Source organism: Agelaius tricolor, unplaced genomic scaffold (genome assembly GCF_023055355.1).
Source record: "Agelaius tricolor isolate 1412-34295 unplaced genomic scaffold, bAgeTri1.0.p SCAF_1, whole genome shotgun sequence".
In the NCBI taxonomy this organism is placed as follows: Eukaryota; Metazoa; Chordata; class Aves; order Passeriformes; family Icteridae; genus Agelaius; species Agelaius tricolor.
This window is the reverse complement of record NW_027269261.1, coordinates 52,750,174-52,769,962: the sequence shown is the minus strand read 5'-3', so window position 1 is coordinate 52,769,962 and position 19,789 is coordinate 52,750,174. Positions and strand designations below refer to the sequence as shown.

Genomic DNA, 19,789 nt, shown 5'->3' with positions numbered 1-19,789 from the left:
AGAAATACTCACAAGTCATCTCCTCCTTGCCCGCTTGCATCTCTGCCATATAACTGCTTGCCATAAATACGACTTGCATTTGTATTAGCACTTGCTAAAACAATTGCTATCACCAGAGCTGGCAAACCTGTAACACAAGAAAACTCATGAGCTGTCAAATCTCCTAAACTTTCAAATTCACTGGGCTAAGCTGAATTACTGATATCTCTATCCCTTTTACTTTAGTGCACAGCATCCTGAGAAAACTGCACTGAGAAGGTAGAAGGAAACAATTTTCCAAACAGTACAAATATATAGAACTATCAAAACAATCAACAGGCATTAATGAATAAGCCTTGTAATGTTCTGTAAGGTAGGAGAAGTTTGGTATGTGATAAGGAAATTAAAGTAAAATAATATCCCTTAATTGCCCAAAGTTAAATTTGCAGCTGCACACAGGCTCTCATTATACAATGAAAAGATTAAGAAATTATTCCAAAAATGGGATCTAGTGGAGGAATGGTAGTAGGAATTTTTTGAGTTTTTTTTTTATGCTAATGTGAATTCATAAAGTTGCGTAACTGGGGAACATGAACTTAAATCTGTAATTTCTCCACTGCTTATCTCAACCACATTATATTATCTACCCCATATTATATATCTTCTACAGTACTATACATATTATATGTGGTCCCCTTGCTTCCATAAAGCAAACTATGTATTTCTTAATAAAAAAGTCGAGGGTGTATTTGGCAAAATGGACAACTATGCAGAAGAAAACTCTGCAGAAAGGTACAGCTCACACAAAAGAAATGCATGTTTCCTGATATGCCTTATTTACATGTCTTATCCTTGCTATAACAGAATAGATTCAAAGGGGAAGAGGTTAATTTGCTTTTCCGACCACTCAGTCCTTGTCCTCTGCTGAGGTTGCCAAGAGGATGCTAGTTGCCAATGGAAAGACATCAATTATCAGCTGCACTGAGGTCAGTGTTCTAGCCTAAGGTTAATGGCTTTGCATTGTGTTGTATGATTTCAAACACAATATGCGCATTCAGGGAGAAACCACAGATTCCTGATACAGACAAAAATGAAGAATAAGTCTTGCTGCCTGAGTCTTGTAGTTATTTTTCAGTATTACTTTTTCCATTTCTGTCCTGCTGTGTACATTGCTTAGGGCAGCCAGAATCTCTTGGTGGTTTAAACACAGTGCTGAATCTCAGAAAATTTTGGTTGTTTGTGATTCCACAATAGGCTTTGTGCTTGTTGGCAAGAAAATTTAAGCTGGAATTAAAGTTTTTGAAAGTTGATGCAAAACCTCCACAGGCTTTGCAGTAACTGCAAAAGTTTCTGCATTCATTATGTGACACAGTCCTCCATCTCTGACACAGCACTCACATTTCCCCTCTCCCACTCTGGCCTCTTTGGAAAACAAGACCAGTTTATCTGGTCTCTCCACTCATTCTGGGGCTGGGAGCTGCCCTGGGTGGGGAGTGCCAGTGAGAGTGTATTTACACAGAAGCACAGGGGGGAACTCGGTGACAGAGAGGGCTGGCTGCGTGCCGGCACTGCTGCAGGCTGGGGAAGGAAACCACACACTGATATAAGTTCTACTCTGTATTCCTGATAGAGAGCTTTTATATAGCAGCATTTACGAAAAACATTTTATACAACAGCATCCATCCTATGTAAATATTGCATCTAGTGAACTCACCCCAGCCAATGATGCAAAACTTCAGTATGTATCGGCGTATGTACGTGTTGAACACCTTCACTAGAGCAATATACATGTGAACAGCTTCCAGTCCCATCCATGTAAAGGTGGCCAGAAGAAAAAAGTGCAAAAGTGCAGCCACAGCTATGCAAAGGCCATCAATATCAAAGGATGCAATCCAGCCATCAAGCAAAAAAATCAGGTTAAGAAAGAGCAGGGCTGTGCTCAGATTCATCAGGATTTTGGACGGATAATCTCGTCGTAGCTTCCTAATGAGAGAAGCACAGGTGCACATGATTAACTTGCTGCAATCACACGAACCACCTCCTGCAGCTGGGCTTACCCCTTCACAAAGTCAATAAAAGCACAAGGAACCCATTCCAGCTCGGTTTGTGCAATAAGACATAGTGGTGTATTTCTGTGTGGGATTGTTGAAGGTTTCAGCTGTGTGTGGTGGGGGTAAGCTACCAGTTCTTTGGGTCCATGATGAGCTAATTAACTGCTGCAATATTTTAACAACTGATTTTTTTTTATTAAAAAAACCCCAAACCTTTAAATTAAATATAAACCAGTACTTTTTATTTTAAATGAAAACAAAAAAAAAGTATAGCTGACCAGAAGGTCCTCTGTGTTCTATTCATATGTGGCCTTATATGTTAGCTTAGTTTTTGGAATATATTGTCCAGTGGATGTGGTTTTCTGTTTGTTTTTAAATAGTCTCTTAGGAAGAGCGGAAAACGTAATTTTTTTAAACTGATCCCCACTGAAATCTGCATAATAAGGAGCAGCAAACAATTTCTATCAACTTGAACCAGAACACTATACCATAGGTAATGTAATAGGAATGCAATCACTGAAGATATTTAAAACTTGAAAAGTCCCTTCTTCAGCCCCCCTTCCCCCTCCTGTCCCCAGAAAATTATCCTCCTTTAGCAGCTACTATGTCCTGCCCTGTTACTGGCATAATGCTTTCTTTGTGTTGACATGACTTCATTTTCTCTTTTCACTGTTCACAGAACTGTAACACTTCAAAATTTTTGCTTTTTCTTGAGTCACTTTCACACTTCAGCTGGATTTCTGTTGAAACTGTTTTAACACTTGAAATTTATGTTCATTTTATCTCTTCCCACTTCTGTCTTAAGGGCTATAGGATGTAATTGCTCTAGTTGGAAATTTCTCTTTTTAAATTTGGAAATTGTTATGCTCACATAGGCAAGCTTTGGGGTTTTTTTTAATAAAAAGCCTGTTTGACAATTTTAGAATAATATCCATCTGTTCAAAATCTAGAGGATTCTGTCTTGCCAGAAGGAACATTTTGATACACATTCCTCTTATTCCCTGGTCTGAGCAGCACAACACATTAGAAACTGGAAGAAAGACTCTGAACTTCTGTCCCCTTGAAAAAGTTTCCACTTTACAACACTGTGACCCTGATTTTGCAGGTCTGATTTTTTCTTCTGCCATGGACTTCCCCTCCTAGGGAAATAACCCACGTTAACCACGTAACTAACTTATTTTATTCTGCACATACAGGTACTTCTTTGTGATGTTCTTCACAGAATTAGTACTTACTCGAACGCAATGTATGTCAGAAGAGTTGCAGCTGAAAATATAGCAGATATTCCACAGCCTATGTAAGTGATAAAGGTCAGGACCTTGGTGTTCTGTGGGTCGATTTGCGTCACGGCTCTCTGCAGGTCCTGTGAAAGAGAAGGAAGAGACATTGGCCGTAGGCAGCACTTCTGCTGTGAGCACAGCACTCTTTCTTGGTAATGGGTCGAGTAAAACTGAAAAGCACTCTGGCAATACCACTGTAACCTTGACACTGGGGTTCATTTTTGCTGCGTGTTCTCGGTCTATAGTTGTTACACCTCTCACTTCCTTCCCACAGCTCTCCAAAACATTGTGCTGTAAGTATTATAACTTCTGGGAACAGCAGATAGAGTCTGATTCTGATCCTTATAATTTAGTACTAGGAATTGAAATGTCCTTCTCAGGAAAAAAGTGTCCAGTGTCCAAATTTTAATTCTGTTGCTTGTATACAACTCTTTTTCAGAAGATGTAAGATTTAGAAAAATGTAACTTTAAAGTATTCATACTTAAATGTGCAACATTGTAGTGAATTTTTGGCCTTTTTGTTATTTAAAGTCCATATGAATCGATGCAACTAATCATGTACTGGTGAAACCAAGGGTAAGCTATTGCATTTTGGATTTAGGGTCTGTTTTGATATAAGAACTACACTTTTAAATATAATTGGTCAGAAAAGTAGTGATAAAGACAACAGAAAAAAAAATTGGAAATGAAGCAGGATTCCGCTTCACAAAATTCTAAGGATTTTCTTTTCTTTTTCTGTCTAACTGTAACTGTCACATGGTACCATCTGAGAATGAATGTCAGTGTTATTTCCTTTTTTTAAGAGTGTTCGGATTTATATCACTGTGGAGAAAATGTGTGCAAACACTAAGATATAGTTATGTCAATTCTACAGTCATTTTCATTGTTGTCCCTAGCAAAACAAGCTAACAAAAAGAAACATTAAATGCTGTAAAACTTTGCATGTTTTGTAGGAAAAGGTGGGAGCAGGTTTTTCTTACTATCCATACCAGCCTTATATGACAGTTTATTTATGCATAAGGAGATTGTTTTTTGGAAATAACTTAGTATCTGAATTAAAGTCAGAAAAAATTATTAAAATGGAAAAGCAACTAGAATGGTCAAAACTACGTAAAAATCTATTGGAATGCAGCCCAAATTCAAAGACCTTCTGCCTGATTTCCTACTGCCACTGAAGCATTCAGGGAAGAGAAGGGGCTCATTGAATATATCCTAAAGAAAGCCTTTTCTTAATCCCTTTGGCGATGAAAAGTGGAAGAAATTTGTGGCTTTTCCATATCTACAAAAAATTTGTGGCTTTTCCATATCTACATCTCAGCATGATGTGACGAGAGCAGTTCTATTAAGAAGGGTCTGGAAGGCCAAAGCTGAAAAAGTCAGGGTATGTGGCTCCCTTGTGTGGTTTAAGTCCTATTTGACACTGCCACATGTTACTTCAAACCCCAAATACTTCCACTTAGGAATTATTCCTGCTGTGACCAGGAGCCAACATCTTTTCTGCAGCTATTTTTTACAGGCCAAAGAATGTTAATTTCAGCTGGAAAAAAAATGTATCAGCCCATTATTGAGCATAAACAACAACCAAAAGTTCAGAAAAGATAGCACTATTCCATTTTTTCTTGTTGGGATTTTTTTTCTTCTGGAAAACACAAGTGGAAATTGCTGGAGGCAGCTGAAGGCTGGAGGCTATGCTGCTGAGGTTGAAGTGCCTCATATGGTTCCCTCTTTCATCTCCTGGACAGACACTGCTCTGCCAGCCACCCTGTCAGGAGACTTTGCTTAAGGCTCTGACAGAGCATGGGCTACGTGTTCTGTACCAGTGCTCTGGGAGCAGTCTTTTTCCAAGAGATGACCTGTAACATTAGGGATCCCCAAAACTGAGTAAAGCCAAGTAAGAAAACAACCAATATGGGTTTACACATTGTGCAAAAGGTGCCACTTCATAGTTTATGACATTAGATAAATCTTGTCAAGTTTGAGAACCAGATTTGCAAGGGACAAGCCAGCCTTTCTATCTAAGGATGAAAGAGAATTATTGTGCTCCCTTGACTTTTCATCCTCATTACTATTTCGGCTGTCTGGAGGATGTTTTTCTTTCCCTGTTTTTCCCTACAATGAAAGTCGCTTTTCTTTTTGTTCTGAAAACAGCATTTCTAACTATTTCTCATGCTTTTTTTTTTTTTTTTTTTTTTTTCCTTTTTCTCCTGCAAGCAACTTCTCAAGGTCATTTTGTCAGATTATACAGTTAAGGGATATGTCAGAGATACCCTGAAACTTAGGACTCATTAAGATCACTTTTTTCTCCTGTCTCTCTAGTAGAAATATTAGTACTGGGCCTTAGTTATATTAAGCTGGATGTTATAATATGTTATTTGTATTTTGGTATCACTCAGAAGTCTCAATCTCAGGTCTTTTGTGGCACAGTATTTTTGAAACATAGAAAAATCTCATGGGTATGTTTTAATTATTTAAAAAATAATATTTAACCACTTTTAAAGAACTTAATAATGATAATAATAACAACAACAATAATATTCTTCCAATGCTAACTTTATTCATTATCTCATTCCTGAATCCTTATCACTAGCTACTTTGTTATGACAAGATAACTCATGATAATAAGGGGGAAGTAATGTATTATTATTTTAAATTATATGCAAAAGAAAGAACCCAAGTAACAAAAATGAGAGTCGTCTTGCCAGCAGATAAAAGCTGTGTTGCTGTTCCTGGGAAAAGTAACATGGGGAGTAGTGAGCTTGCCTACCATTAGGACCCCAAAATGTGTGAGGTGGTTGCATAAGCACACAGTTTCATTTTCATTGGACTCTGCATCCACCAGGCAGCCCGCAGGGTTCCAGCCACCACTGCCACCTGTGGAAATGAAACATGAGAAACTGACGTCCAACAAACACATGTCAACCTCTCTTTTAGAAGATTTCTCACTTCATCCTGTGCAAATGCAGAAGTGCTTTCTCAAATTGAATGAGCCAGCATTGAAAACAACTGCAAGAGAGGCAGGTGTCAGATTTCCTAGTTTCTGCAAAGAATCACCCTAGATGAGTGCCCAGAAATGGACTATTGAGCAGAAGCAACAGATGAAGACGTATAATAAAGGTAGGGAGCTTTTTGGTTAGTGAGTAAGACATGGGTCGCGCATTAAGACACGCCTTAGTTTTACCCAATAATAAGATGGTTTTAGAACTCCTCTTCCCCCCTCTGATGTGATGACTACACCTGCCTGCCTCCCACTCATCTATCCTCAGGCACATGAAAGCTTTTACAGCCCAGGAGCAGAGGGTCCCACCCTTCCTCTCTGCAGCATGTAATGCAGAAGCTCAGAATGGGTAATCCCAATGATCTCTGGTGGCCTTACAAAAAAACATGAAGTGAACTATTCCCAACCCACCCCACATGAAAAGGCCATTCTGAAAAACAAGTAGAAAGATTTTAGTTTTAAAAATTAAATGTTGAAAAGTAAAAAGTGTTTCTTTATTCATTTTTTCCCTGCCAAAATACGAGCTAGTTTTGTGAAATCGTTCTTATTCTCTGACTCTTAAAGACATTTTTCTCATGGCTCTTGACAAAATCCAGCCTAATTTGCTCTCTAACTTCAAGACAATCAAACACTCAAATTCAAGACATTCTCCAAAATACTGTGAAGAATACTGTGAAGATATTCCAAAACCACTTAAAACTCTTCTCCACTCAAGCAGCCACTGTGAATAGTTACTTCCATCCCTGTGTTGTTTCTCCTTTAATGTGATTCTTAAGTTCAGCTTCCTAACTAGTTTTTATGATTTTTTTGCTCATTTTAATCCTGCTGAATTCTCCTCAGTTGCTCAGTCTGTATTTCCTACTTTGAATTACAAATTTGGATGTTAAATTTTATTTCTTGCAAGACTCTGTGTACTGAACCTCTCCATCCAAAATCCTCAGCTCTGTTTCATTGTAAGGAAGAGAAAATTCTCAGCAGTGATCTCTAAAACAGAGACATCTGGAAATTCATCCCAGAGAATGACTTTGTGCAATGGATTAAGAGCCTGAATAAAACACCACACACAGGTTTGGCAGTAGTGACCATTCTTTGATGAAGAATGGTCTAAAAATGTTGCTTTATTAATGTGTCTCCATATGTGACCATAAAAGCTTATAATCTGTAACAGTGCCAATCTTACACCTATATAACCAAGTTCTTTAAAAAATGAGCAGTTAAAGTGTGCTAAGAACCATTCATGTGTCTGAGTAGCATTATAATTTAATTTGCTCATACAGACAGAGTAGAGAAAAACTGCAGCTACGGGAAAAATTTGGAAAAGCTTAATGGAAAATTTTTAAATGTTAAAAACATTTACATTAAAAACAAATTTTAAAAAGGAGCATTTAAAATTTGCTGTTACAAGTAACTATGTTACCCAGAAAAAATTATACACTTCATTGAGTGGACTTTATTGAATCCTGAAATGATCGATTTGGGAGCAAAATAGCCAATACTGTGACCAATTTTAAGACTCAGACATATTATTCCCTTCATGAAAGAAATTACAGTACTTTCAAACTTACCATTTTTGTTCATATCCCAGAAGACACAGGTAGGTTTAGGATCTTCCTAAGAACAGATGTAAAAGTAGACTTTGTATATCTCTTCAGACATAAATCTCATCATTTACAACAGATGTTGCAATGCATATATTTTCATTTAATGAGCTGAAGAATCCATATAATTTGATTGTTGAAAATTTGCCTAGTGTCAAATTAGAGTTTTTTCCTGCTAGAAAAATGGATTTGTCCAAATTGCAAAATCTGGAGCACTACTTCTATGTACTGTTCAAGAGTTCCCTTTGCACATCCTCAGAATAATGATGTTTTCAAATTATTGAAGTTATCCATGAATATGATGTCTTTATATAATCTAAATACTTTCACCTGTTTACTGCCTTAAGGCTTCTTCATGAATCCTCTATGTAAAGCTTGAAAATGTACAAGTGACTGCTGAACCCATGTGTAGGTTTTTTTGCCTCACCTTAAAATATTCATTGTAATGCAATGCAAGACAAAGTCAATTGAGCTGTGACAATTACAAACCAGTTTCTCATTACATAAACAATTTACTTAGGTATTTCATTTTAACATTTTCTTTAATGTTTCAAGTGCTAGTGCCTCTTTTGAATTAGATACTGAGAACGGAGTCAAGCTCACACATTTTCTAACTGGAACAGTGTGTGCCAAAAGGTTGCATTTGTTCTGTATTTCCCTAAATTTACTGTAGTCATCTTTTATAAGTGTGTTTCTGTCCATTCCTCTGATGAAAACCACATAACAAAAAAATAATTCTGGGAACTATTAACAGTGCAAATAATGTTTGGTCAAAGAATTTAAGTAATCATGAAGTAACAGTGTAATAAATTATGTCATGAATATGGTCATTAACAAAGGTTTCACCAACAGTTATTGGCACAAAATTGCTTCTGAGGGGTAGAATCAATTGTCTTGCAGATAAATATTAAGTCACGAATGGAGTGTGAATGTATGAGGACGGGAGAGATTATTTATTTCTGTGTTGTGCTTGCATGCTTTTGTCCTAGACTTCTTCATTTTGATTTGCGTTAGATCTTACTCAAAATCCATCCATATAAATCAGATTATAATCTTAGCTTTTGCCATATTTAATCTGCATTCCTCTTCCTCTGAATAAACAGTCTTGTTTTACCTGAATTTTGGTATGCTTGATTGTAACCTTCACATAATCCTGAAGATCCTGAATGGTTAAGTTTCCAATACTGCATGCTACCACGAAACTGGTCAAATTGGCAGGATTTTCTGCATCCTTCAAGAGATTAAGAAAAATATACTAAGTGCTTACATGGAACATAACATAAAAGCCAGAGTACACAGTTTCCTTTTTGCAGCGTGCCAGAATAAGTAAGTTGTCAGCATTTCTGTACTTTTGATCACACAATATAAGAATGTTATGTTTATAAAATCAAATTATGGGTTAGCCTCATGGAGGCTTTCCTACTTTTCTTGTAGCCATAAAGCATAGGCACAATTATAGAGAGGCTAGACGGCAAACAAAATTATAACTCAAACAATGTGGCAGATAACAACCCGTGATATGATTAGCTCATTTCCCTAAACAAGCAAGAACGAGCTCACTTATCTTATTGTTGATACTGTCCTTTAGGAAATGCAAAGTTTTTAGAGAATAAACCGTTTTCTGGACATAGTTGCTAAATCACCCTCAATCTTACAATGAATGACTATGAAGTAGTAAACAAATTCAAAGCAATGTTACATACTGAAGGGGATAGCATTTTCTGTAAGGTCTTATTTGATAGGAATTGAAATAGAATTCTGACATTATCATTGACCAGTAGGATTTTTAACCTGCAGCTGACAATTTTCCAGAAGAGATGTTTTTCTTGGAAATTAATTATTTGTTGAAATGGGAGTGCATTAGCAGTGCTTTTTTCTTTTGATAGGCTTCTATTGGAACCTGCACATTTACATGCCTGGTTGGAAAGCTAGGTTACTGCCTGTGGCAGATCTTAGGTAAAATAAAGTCTTCTATTGCCACTCACTTTCCCTCCCAAAATCTGGTCTGCCAAACTCCTGAACCCTTGATTCCTTCCATTTAGGAGTTTTGTTAACAAGACATCAGGTTTCAGCTCAGCACTGGGCTTGTGAGATCCCACCACTCATGAGAGACACAATAGCTTCTGTTATTCAGTGGATATTATCCTGAGAAGAGTATTTTATTTCCCAAGAACCATATCCAAGAATTTTCAGACACAGTATTTCAGATTATACTGGAGCTTTGTGGCAAAATTTCCTAAAACCTTAAAAACTGAAGAGGAAAGAAAATGCAAATCTCTAGGCAGTTCTTTAGTACTCAGACAAGAAAAAGGCTCTTGGCTACCACCTAAATTTGAGCATCCAACAAAGTCTATGAAAGTCCTTGGACATATTTCCACAGGTTTCAATGGATTCTGTCTGTAGCAGATAAGAAAAACGAGACACAGTTGGTCTCTTTAGTGAAGGCAATTTAATGTATTCTTATATGTGCTTTAAAGGAAAATACAGATTTCTACTTATTTAGCCATAAGGCTGTGTTCAGCTGAAGTTCAACAGTTCAGGCACAGATGTTTACACTGAACACACCTGTGTTTGGTGAAGTGAATCCCACCCTGAACAGCTTTTATATAGCCCTCTAAGTAAGGGAACCATCTATAATGAATTACAAGCCAAAACTTAATGGAATTCTCTCAGCTGCAATACAATAATGCCCACTTCCAATACTGCAAAGTATGCTTCACTGTTATGTTGAATACTTTTAAGGAAGACAACTAATAGCATTCAGATATTCATAATTGCACATGGAAGAAATATGAACTGCAATACAAATAAATTGCTCTTATACTAATGGATAAAGTTATTTGGTTTGAGATGGCATGTGGAGTTTATTTGTAAGCCTTATTTTAATCCCCTTTTTCTTTAACTTCCTTTATTTTTAGACTTCCTAAAAATGTAAGGATTGCACATTTTTAATTCATTATGTTAAAGACATCACCCATAAAGACTTTGAAAAACACATAAAAAATGAAAGGCATTTTAGTTGCAAATTAAGGTGCAATTTTTATGGTCTTTGTTTTTCAATGGCTTATTAAGTACCACTTAGAAATGCATTCTGGCACCATTAAGGGACACATTCTGACTTCATATGATTTTATGCCATTATGACCAGCCTTCATCTGTATTCTTCTGGGTTTTTTTTTTTATTAAAGATATTCATCCTGTTTTTCTCAAAAGCAGTCTTAAAACGAATACAATTTAAAATAAAAATACTTTGGGGTGTATTTCAGAAGGCAACTGTGGGTCATGGGTATTTTCTTGCCTAGATTATCTGAAGAATCTGGATACACTGCCAATAAAAACGATAATATAGGGACAATACAATACTACGGAGTTCTGCGGATGCACAAGAGCCAAAGGTCACTTGAAATACTGATGGGAAAACAAACTCAAGTCTTCTGAGACACATTCTACAGTTCACCATGAAACAATGTTTCCTTCTTAATTAACTCTTTTTTTTTTCCCCAATAACTGTGGTTTTGGTTTTCTTTTTCCAAGCTGCAAACTCTTCCAAACATTTTTGGCACCTACCATGCAGGCACTATTTACAATTACCATTTGATAAGACACGAAAAATAAAATATCAAATCTACCTGAGCATGTTTAGGTTTCAGGTACAAGTATTGTTCTCCTTATTCCTATTAAAATATGGTATGCTTATGAGAACACAGATATGAAAAGAACAGTGTGTATATATATACACATATATGAACAAAAATACTCTGGCTCCTAACCATCAGCCTGGGATTCCCAACTGAATACAGGACAGTCAGCTGGACACGACTGCTAACCAGCTCTTAAAAGGAGAGTACTTGGCAGTGTTATATGCCAAATTCCCTCCTGATAGAAAAGAACCTGTCTCCACTGAAAATCAAGGAGTTATATTAATGCATTTTAACAGAATTAAAGGCTTTTTTAAACGCTTTTGCTGCTTTCCTCTATTTTAAGCAGTTGGGATACAGTTTTCCATAGATTACCCTGAGAAAAGGTTTATTTCACATGTGAGAGGAATTTGCAGTTAAACCACTGACTTCAACTCAACTTGGGCACTTCAACTATTTTGCTGCTCTGAACATAAGACTGTCTTTAGTGCCTACATTTGCTGTCATCTTTTAATTCCTGTAACTCATGAAATACTGTGAAAGGATTACACTACAGGAAACTTTTAGCAGCTGGCTTTGATTCACTCTATCTGTAGTGACTTCAAGTACATTAATGCTTACCTGAAAAAGACCATTTTTATTGAAGAAAGTAAACTGAGCCCTGGATATAACTTCAAACTCGTCTTGACTTAAATTCTTCAGTAAACTTGGTGGCAGAACAACAGAAGCGATGGCACTTGTCTGATCCTTGTCAAAATCTATCTGTTAAATAAAAACAACAGGAGAACATCTTCAAACAGTAAAGAAACCATCTGTTGTCCACAACTGAGTTCACACTCTTAAACAGAAATATCTAGATATGGGACTAGAACCAATCAACACTAAAATGACTATGTTAGAGTTAATGCAATAAATAAACTTTTTAAAGGCTAGGGAGGTTTCCCACTTTTCCAGCATGAGATCAGCCTTCTGCTACAAAAAGATATTAGATAAAACCAACAAAGAAACAAACTCCTCCACTGCTATAATGATGATTTGGAAACAATGAAATGGTAATTACAACAGTCAGAACCATTTCCAGCAGCATTCAAAATACTTTTCCTCATAGCAAACAATGTTGAGAACTAAAAGATATGCTCTGAATCTTTCTTTATTAAATTGTATTAGTTGCCTTGATCTGCACATCTGAAATAATTTTCTTATGAGCTTTTATAGTTTCTCTGGAAAGCAGATTTAAAAATTATTAATGTCAGTTTTCCATATTTATTGTGCTCTGTAACACAAAAAAAGACACTTTCTGACATCATATAAATTTAATCTTTATTGGCAATGTATCAGAAATCTAAAAGCCCTCTGTGGCCCAGGAATATAACAAGTGAGTAGGAAATAAGAGGATGCAACCTTGCATTTTATTAGCAATTCTGTGACTGATCACTTTCCACCATGGCCTACTCAAGGTGTGCCATCATATCCATTGAAAGAAGGGGAACAAGCCAGCTCACAGGATAGTAAAGTCAGCTCACTCTATAGTAAAAGCACTTCAGAATTTACGGTGAGATATGGGAACTCCCACTACTGACTTCCCCAGAGGCATCCTGGCCATGTACTTATGCCTCTCATGGACAATTGTGTCATTCTAAAAGCATCATTAGCTAATAGAAAGTTAAAAGTCATAGGCTATTGACAGATTATTCACCCTTGGAAATCAGTAAGAAGTAGCTCACAGACATCTCCTGACAGGGATAAATGCAGTTCAAGACCAGGTTTTCAGAGGTTGATTCCGCCACAGTAAACAGAAAGTGTGTACGTGATAAAGATGTCCCATTAGGCACTGTCTGCAAATAGGGTAGAAGAGGCTTCTCCAAAGAAGCATGGATATATTACAGGAACAATTTAATAATATGAATCACCAAAACCTAACTTAGTCAAAGTTTTGGCAAGAAACATAAAGACACAGGGGACTGAAATAGAATCTTTCCAAATTGCCATGGATAAATTTGCTTGGTATCTACTTTAAGAAAAAAATACAAGAAAAAAAATATCTGGAAACATTCTGACATACAGCTTGAAGAGTTTAATGTTCCCTGATGAGCCTAGGATAGATCATCACTACAGTGGTGAAAAACGTGGGCTTTCACAAGGGAATCTCCCTTCAGCAGGGACAGAAAGTATCTTTCTGACCGGCATGGAAAATATAAATGGTGCCCACAGCTGCTGCAACTTTTCTGGTAGGAAGGATGCTAAGAATTCTCAATCAGCTGTTGGAAATGTGAAAGTCTGAAAAGAAGCTCATGTTCCAATAGGAACAGTATAAATAATTTGACGAAGTTTGGATTTTATGATTATTTAGACAGTGCTGTAATAAATGATTCCTGGACGAGAAAATTCCTGGATGTCCTCAAGCCACAGATGGTAATTCCTGTTCTATGTATGATCATCTAAAACCTGGCTTCAGAATTTTCCTTTCCTCTTTCCATAAATAAAGGATGAAATCTGCAGGAGAAACATTCCTTTGATAACAAAGAACTATTCAGCTTCACAAACAGCTATTAAGCTTCATTAATATGAGAGTTAAACAAAAGTAGATTTACAATCACCAAAAATTTCTGATAAAATTGATTCAAAGGAATTTTAACTAAAATATCTAGGAATATAGGTATGTGAAAACTCAAGTACATTAAGTCTATTTTTATCTATTTAAAAAAGCATTTGAGTTTTGATCCAAAATTTACATATATGTACAAGTCCTAAAGACTATTATATTACTACTACTTCTTCTAGGAAGTAGACATTTTTCTGTCTTCATTCTTGTTTTGATTTTTACAGTATATCATGTTTTATAAAATGATCAGACATTTATTAGGATTGTTGTGTTGCCAGTTTGCCGCAGGAATTGTTTCCATACAATATTTATACTCTAGTGATTAGTCTTTAACTGTTTATATAAAGCCATATTTTGTTGAATTCAGTTTTAGTTCCTCTGGCCCAAATGATAGCAGATTTTTTTCTCTTTCTGTGTAATATTTTCTATGTGTTTCTCCAAGTAAGACTCACTGTACTTGAATGGTTAAACACCCGGGAAACTGACATTACATTACCTCAGTCACAGACTTCCTATTTAACTGAAAAAAATTAAAATGTATTGCATTTTAAAAAGTATTTAGGTATCTTAAGATGTAGTGAAATTTATAAATTTTTGGCACCTCATCACTACTGGTTTCAAAAGGACCTTTGGAAAATCCTGTTGGTGCTCATGTGCTTCTCAAGCAGTATTTCAGATATTAAGATGTCTGTTTTTTTCTATTTGTGGGAAAAAAAGGAAAGAAAAAATATTTTTGAGGTGATGATAAATATCTTAACTAGAGTATCGTGTCTAGATCCTGTAGCACTGGAGACCTTCCTAAATTTTGTGTGATCTCTGTTCATTTTATTTTTTATGTCTAGGCTGGTAAAGCTCCACATGAATGACTTGAATGCCTCAGATATCCTAAATGGTACAAGCCAATCAACCTATATGTGGACAACTGGATTAGACTCAGGTTTCTTTTAGCACTTAATATTTAAACTACTGGAAGGCTGAAGAACTTTCATATCTGCAGAAATCTATAAGTAGATACCTATATATAGGTGTTTTATTTTAAAGCTGAAAGACATCAAAAGAGTTGTTAGATATTGTACAGTGGTCAGTACCACAGATTGTTAAAAGTTATTTTCCTTTTTCACTAGAAAAAAATCCCCACAAAACTAAAAAAAAAGGTCAAGTGTGTTGTGGATTTATAAGCCAAATTACTTTTTATCTGCATGGAATGTGAGTTTATCTGTGTTTCCTGTCACTCAAGGAAATACTACATTAATCTGTTATCTGTTTGGATGATTGTAGGAAAAAGGAAATAGAAAGTAGGGGGAGAACTGGGAGTTGTAAGTGGATTTATAGGAACCACAGTAAACACGCTTGGAACAACAGGCACATTTCATGTTCAAATACAGCTGCTTGTTGTGTACCTGGAAATCAGATGCATTATTCTGTGGACTGACGCTGAAAGCACCACCTTTGAATGAAGTTGAATTTATAGAAGACACTCCAAGTGCGAGATTTCGTGTTGAAATACTCATGGATGGTCCAGCAAAATGGATCTTTAAAGCCAAGGCATCAATAGTTTTTAGAGCTCTAAAAACAGAAATAAAAATTACTCTGAAAACTGAATACAGAAAAAACCCCACCTATGCTCTGCATGCCCCTCACATAACAAGATGATCCTCTTGTTACTATGCTTTTATTACCCATCTGTGTATTCACAAGGAGACTGTTGGACTGTAAATTTATGCATGTCTCTTGAAAACAAAAGCTTTTTACTGACAGAAACTGTGTGACTACATATCACTGGTCCTGAAATAATTTTCCAACAATACTTATATCTATGCTGTCATGTATCAAAAGACTTCTTTTCCATCCAAATACTTTGTCAAGCACACTAAAAGAAGAAATATGTGTATCTGTTTTGGAAAATTGTTTTTGATGGAAATCAGAAAACTTTGATTTTCTTGTTTGTCTATACATGTAAGAATGAATCCTTACAGCCTTGCAGGTTGCTCTCAAAAGCTTTTCTCAAATGCAGAAATACTTACTCTGAAGATGAGGCTGCCAATACACTGTCTGAACTGGCTAGAATATTGGAAAAAATTGTCACCACGGTAGAACCCAGAGATTCATCAATTTCTTCATCATTCACAATTTTTTTGAGCTTCTGCACAACGTCATTTACTTTGTCTGAGGTCAGCTGCTGCCCCTCACCAGTGAGATTCAGAAGCTGATTGGCAATATCTGCTGCATTTTCTGTGAGCATACAGAATCAAGCAAAAAGCAAAAATAATGCATTACAGTCCTGAAGTAGTCCAGAAATGCAAATTTTTATCATCACTATTGAAAGCTAGGGTATGTTCTATGGTATATGTAATGAACATAGGATTTCATCATTTTGTCAAACTTAAAATTTTTTAAAAAAAGTATACAGGATGTGCTGATTATATACTATCCACATTGGCTGTGTCTTTCTTTTCTTTGTTTTGATTTGAGTTTGTAAATCAGAACTATTTTAGAAAGGGAGGATTGAATGAAAAAGAGAGGAATACAATGGATAGTATCTCTCTTTTTTCCCTCCTTATGCTATCCTTTCTTTTCCACTGGGAAAAAGTTTCACTCTTGAAGTGAAAGAAATGCATCCAAAGTCTCTATTACTGAAAAAGTGTTCACTCTTTTAAGCTTTCTGAAGAAAGTCTGACCCCCTTGCAAATGCTTCACTTCTTTCAGAGGATGCTACTCTTACTTGTCAGAGTCCTGGCAAGCACAACACACAAGCAAATTTCATGACAAGAATCTTCCTGATAAGGAAAGTTTGATAGCATGTCCAATGGCAAAACATGTTAAACTGTAATTTCAATGCCACCTGGAAAGAAAACTAATATAAACCCTAACCTATAACAACACCAAAACATTTAAAGTTTAATGGAATTTGCAAATAACATTTTGAAAGATCGTCCTTTTTAGTTTCTCAACTGACTGTGGGTTGTTTTTAATAATACATTTTTCTGATATACTTACTTTGGAATGTTCATTTTACATCTTACATGACATGAGGTTGTTCATATAATTTGAGTGCAAGTACCCAATTGACTGAGTTAGGCAGCCAGGCTCCCTAGCACACCAAAAGAGGCTTCTCCAAGACAGGAATTCAGAGCAAGAGCTTACTGTAGGTGCTCTGCATATTATACATGTGAATGTATAATTCTCTTCACTAGCTTTGGCACTAAAAAAAGGGACCAAAACATTGTAGTACTTTTATTTTATTACTCTTTCATGGCCAAAATGACATAAAAGGGTATTTTAGAAACAGAGAATAAATCTGCAAATATCTGATTGTGAGTCCAGTGAAGAGAGCAGGAGCCTTTCCCCTAGCAGGCATTCAAAATATTTAAAAATTTTCCGAACTTGAATATCAAATAGAGGTAAGATACCACCTTCCTTTTCTCTTGATTAAATTGCCTGAAGAGTTTGATTTAATTCAGTAATTGCTTTCTAGAGCTCTAAATGGGTGAGCTGAATTGAACTTGGGTGCACTTCCCCAGAGTTTAATTATTTACTTTGCACTGATTTTTAGAAATATTTTTAAACAACTTAGCATAAAGAGAAAATATATTCTTCCAAAGACCAACACTAATATACCCACCTGTGCAATTTCTAAGATCAGGTTGACCCCAGTATGATGTATAATTCTGCAGACCCAAATAGCTAAAGAGGGAAAATGAGAAAATTCACATGAAATATCATAACAAAATTACATAAATATTTCATAATTCTTATGTAGGTTTCACAGTGGTCCACTCTTCTCAATTCCCAATATTCATAGCAACATGGCCCCTAGTGAAACACAATATATATACTTGACAGTGAAGTATATGATTGATTACAAGATAGTGCTGAGAAAAATCCCAATTTTTCAGTGGAAATTCTGGCTTTGTGTTTCAGGAAAGACCCAAATATTGACACAAACTATTATGCCCCTATTATGGTCTAGGCATATGCTGTTTCTATAATTTCTCCTTGATATAAATGGATTTGATCTAGCCCATAGCAAGACATACTGCCTCTCATAAGAACATGCACAGGAGCCATGTGAAGGTATAAATTTATTCCACCAATGAAAACTAGGGTAGGTAACTATTGGATCCAGGTCCAAAGTTAGGGGCAGATATAAAGATTCCTTTTTTGTGGTTGTTTTCTAAAGCCTTACCATAGCAAAATACAGAATCACAGAATGGGTCAGGTTGGAAGGGACCACAGTGGTCATCTGGTCCAACTGCCCAACTCAAGCAGGGTCATCCCAGAGCACATGGCACAGGATTGTGTCCAGACTGTTCTTGAGTAACTCCAGTGAGGGAGACTCCACACCCTCTCTGGGTAATCTATTCTGGTCCTTGGTAACCCACACAGTAAATAAGATCTTCACATTCAGGTGGACCTTCCTGTGCATCAGTTTCTGCTCACTGCCCCTTGTCCTATTGCTGGGCACCACTGAACTGAGCCTGGACCCATCCTCTTGGCACCCTCCCTTCAGATACTCATAGACATTGATGAGGTCCCCTCAGTCATCTCTTCTCAAGGCTGAACAGGCCCAGCTCCCTCAGCCTTTGCCACCCTATAAAAATGGCTCCAAAACTGAAAACACTTTTGCCTCAGTTTTCTTTAAAGACAATCATGCTATCACAGCATGGAAAAAGGAAGGATGGTAAAGGGGAAAACTTTATCCCTTTACTCAGCACATGATAAAATAACATTATTCCTCAGCTGATCAGCTGACATTTATTGCAACAGCAGAGGTAATCATCTACTGTGGAATGCAGATGACTAGAAGAGACTTTTAAAAGAGCTTCCTTTTCTCTCCAAACAAATCCCACCAGTGTTCCATATTGGCAAAAGCTTGTGGGGCACAGGAAGGCACAACACAGGGCAGAACACAGGAATTTTTTTTTTAAATGAGAAGTGCTGTACACAATCATTTGTAGACCACGAATGAATAATAAAGATAAGCAATACTTGAACAGCAAAGACCAGAAACCTAAATTTTTATTGATTCTGAGGCTGTGACATAAAAACAACTTGATTTCTGCACTACTCACTCTACAACAAAAGTTGGTCAGTCAGAATCAGTTCTTGTACAAGATTAGGAGGCTGAGGAAGTGAGTTATTTAAGTATAATGTGGGTTGCTTTCCTGTTTGGCACTGAAACTCAAAGCTGATTCATATCCATGTTACCATACTATTTGGAAAAAGTAAGAGATCTGGTCTTCTCAGAACATGTTCCAGATGCAATGTGGGTGGATAAGACTAATATATTGCATTTAATAAGTAATCTTCCTAAATACTGAAGCAATTAATTAATATTGCATCATCATTAGCATGTTTAAGGCACTCAAAGGAGATCAAAGCCATAATATTTTGGTAATATATAAACAGAAGTAATAATATTCCCCTTTTACAAATGGGAAATGGACATACAGAGTCAAAGTCTTTTGTAGATGTTTGCAAAAAACCCCTTATATTAGGGAAAATTTCTTAAACCTTAAAAACTCAAGTTCAGATCTTTAAGCATAAGATTATCCCCACCTTCAGTTATGACTAACTACTGGCAAAATATTTGTTACACAATTTCTTTTACTTTTCCCCTAATGAGATGAGGTGGTTTGCATTAAA

The 19,789-nt window shown here is 36.3% G+C and overlaps 1 protein-coding gene across 6 annotated transcripts in view; it reads right to left on the bottom strand.

Moving 5' to 3' along the window:
* The window catches only part of ADGRG6 (adhesion G protein-coupled receptor G6), a 110,805-nt gene that overhangs the window by 14,264 nt on the left and 76,752 nt on the right, over window positions 1-19,789 (bottom strand). For all 6 annotated transcript variants that reach the window (XM_071434217.1, XM_071434192.1, XM_071434215.1 and 3 more), the window contains 10 exons: window positions 17,766-17,827; window positions 16,168-16,375; window positions 15,544-15,709; window positions 12,163-12,303; window positions 9,018-9,134; window positions 7,871-7,916; window positions 6,075-6,181; window positions 3,266-3,393; window positions 1,694-1,962; window positions 13-127 (listed from right to left, as the gene is read on the bottom strand). In XM_071434217.1, coding sequence (XP_071290318.1) covers window positions 13-127; window positions 1,694-1,962; window positions 3,266-3,393; window positions 6,075-6,181; window positions 7,871-7,916; window positions 9,018-9,134; window positions 12,163-12,303; window positions 15,544-15,709; window positions 16,168-16,375; window positions 17,766-17,827 — 1,359 coding nt within the window. The remainder of the gene's footprint in view (window positions 1-12; window positions 128-1,693; window positions 1,963-3,265; window positions 3,394-6,074; window positions 6,182-7,870; window positions 7,917-9,017; window positions 9,135-12,162; window positions 12,304-15,543; window positions 15,710-16,167; window positions 16,376-17,765; window positions 17,828-19,789) is intronic.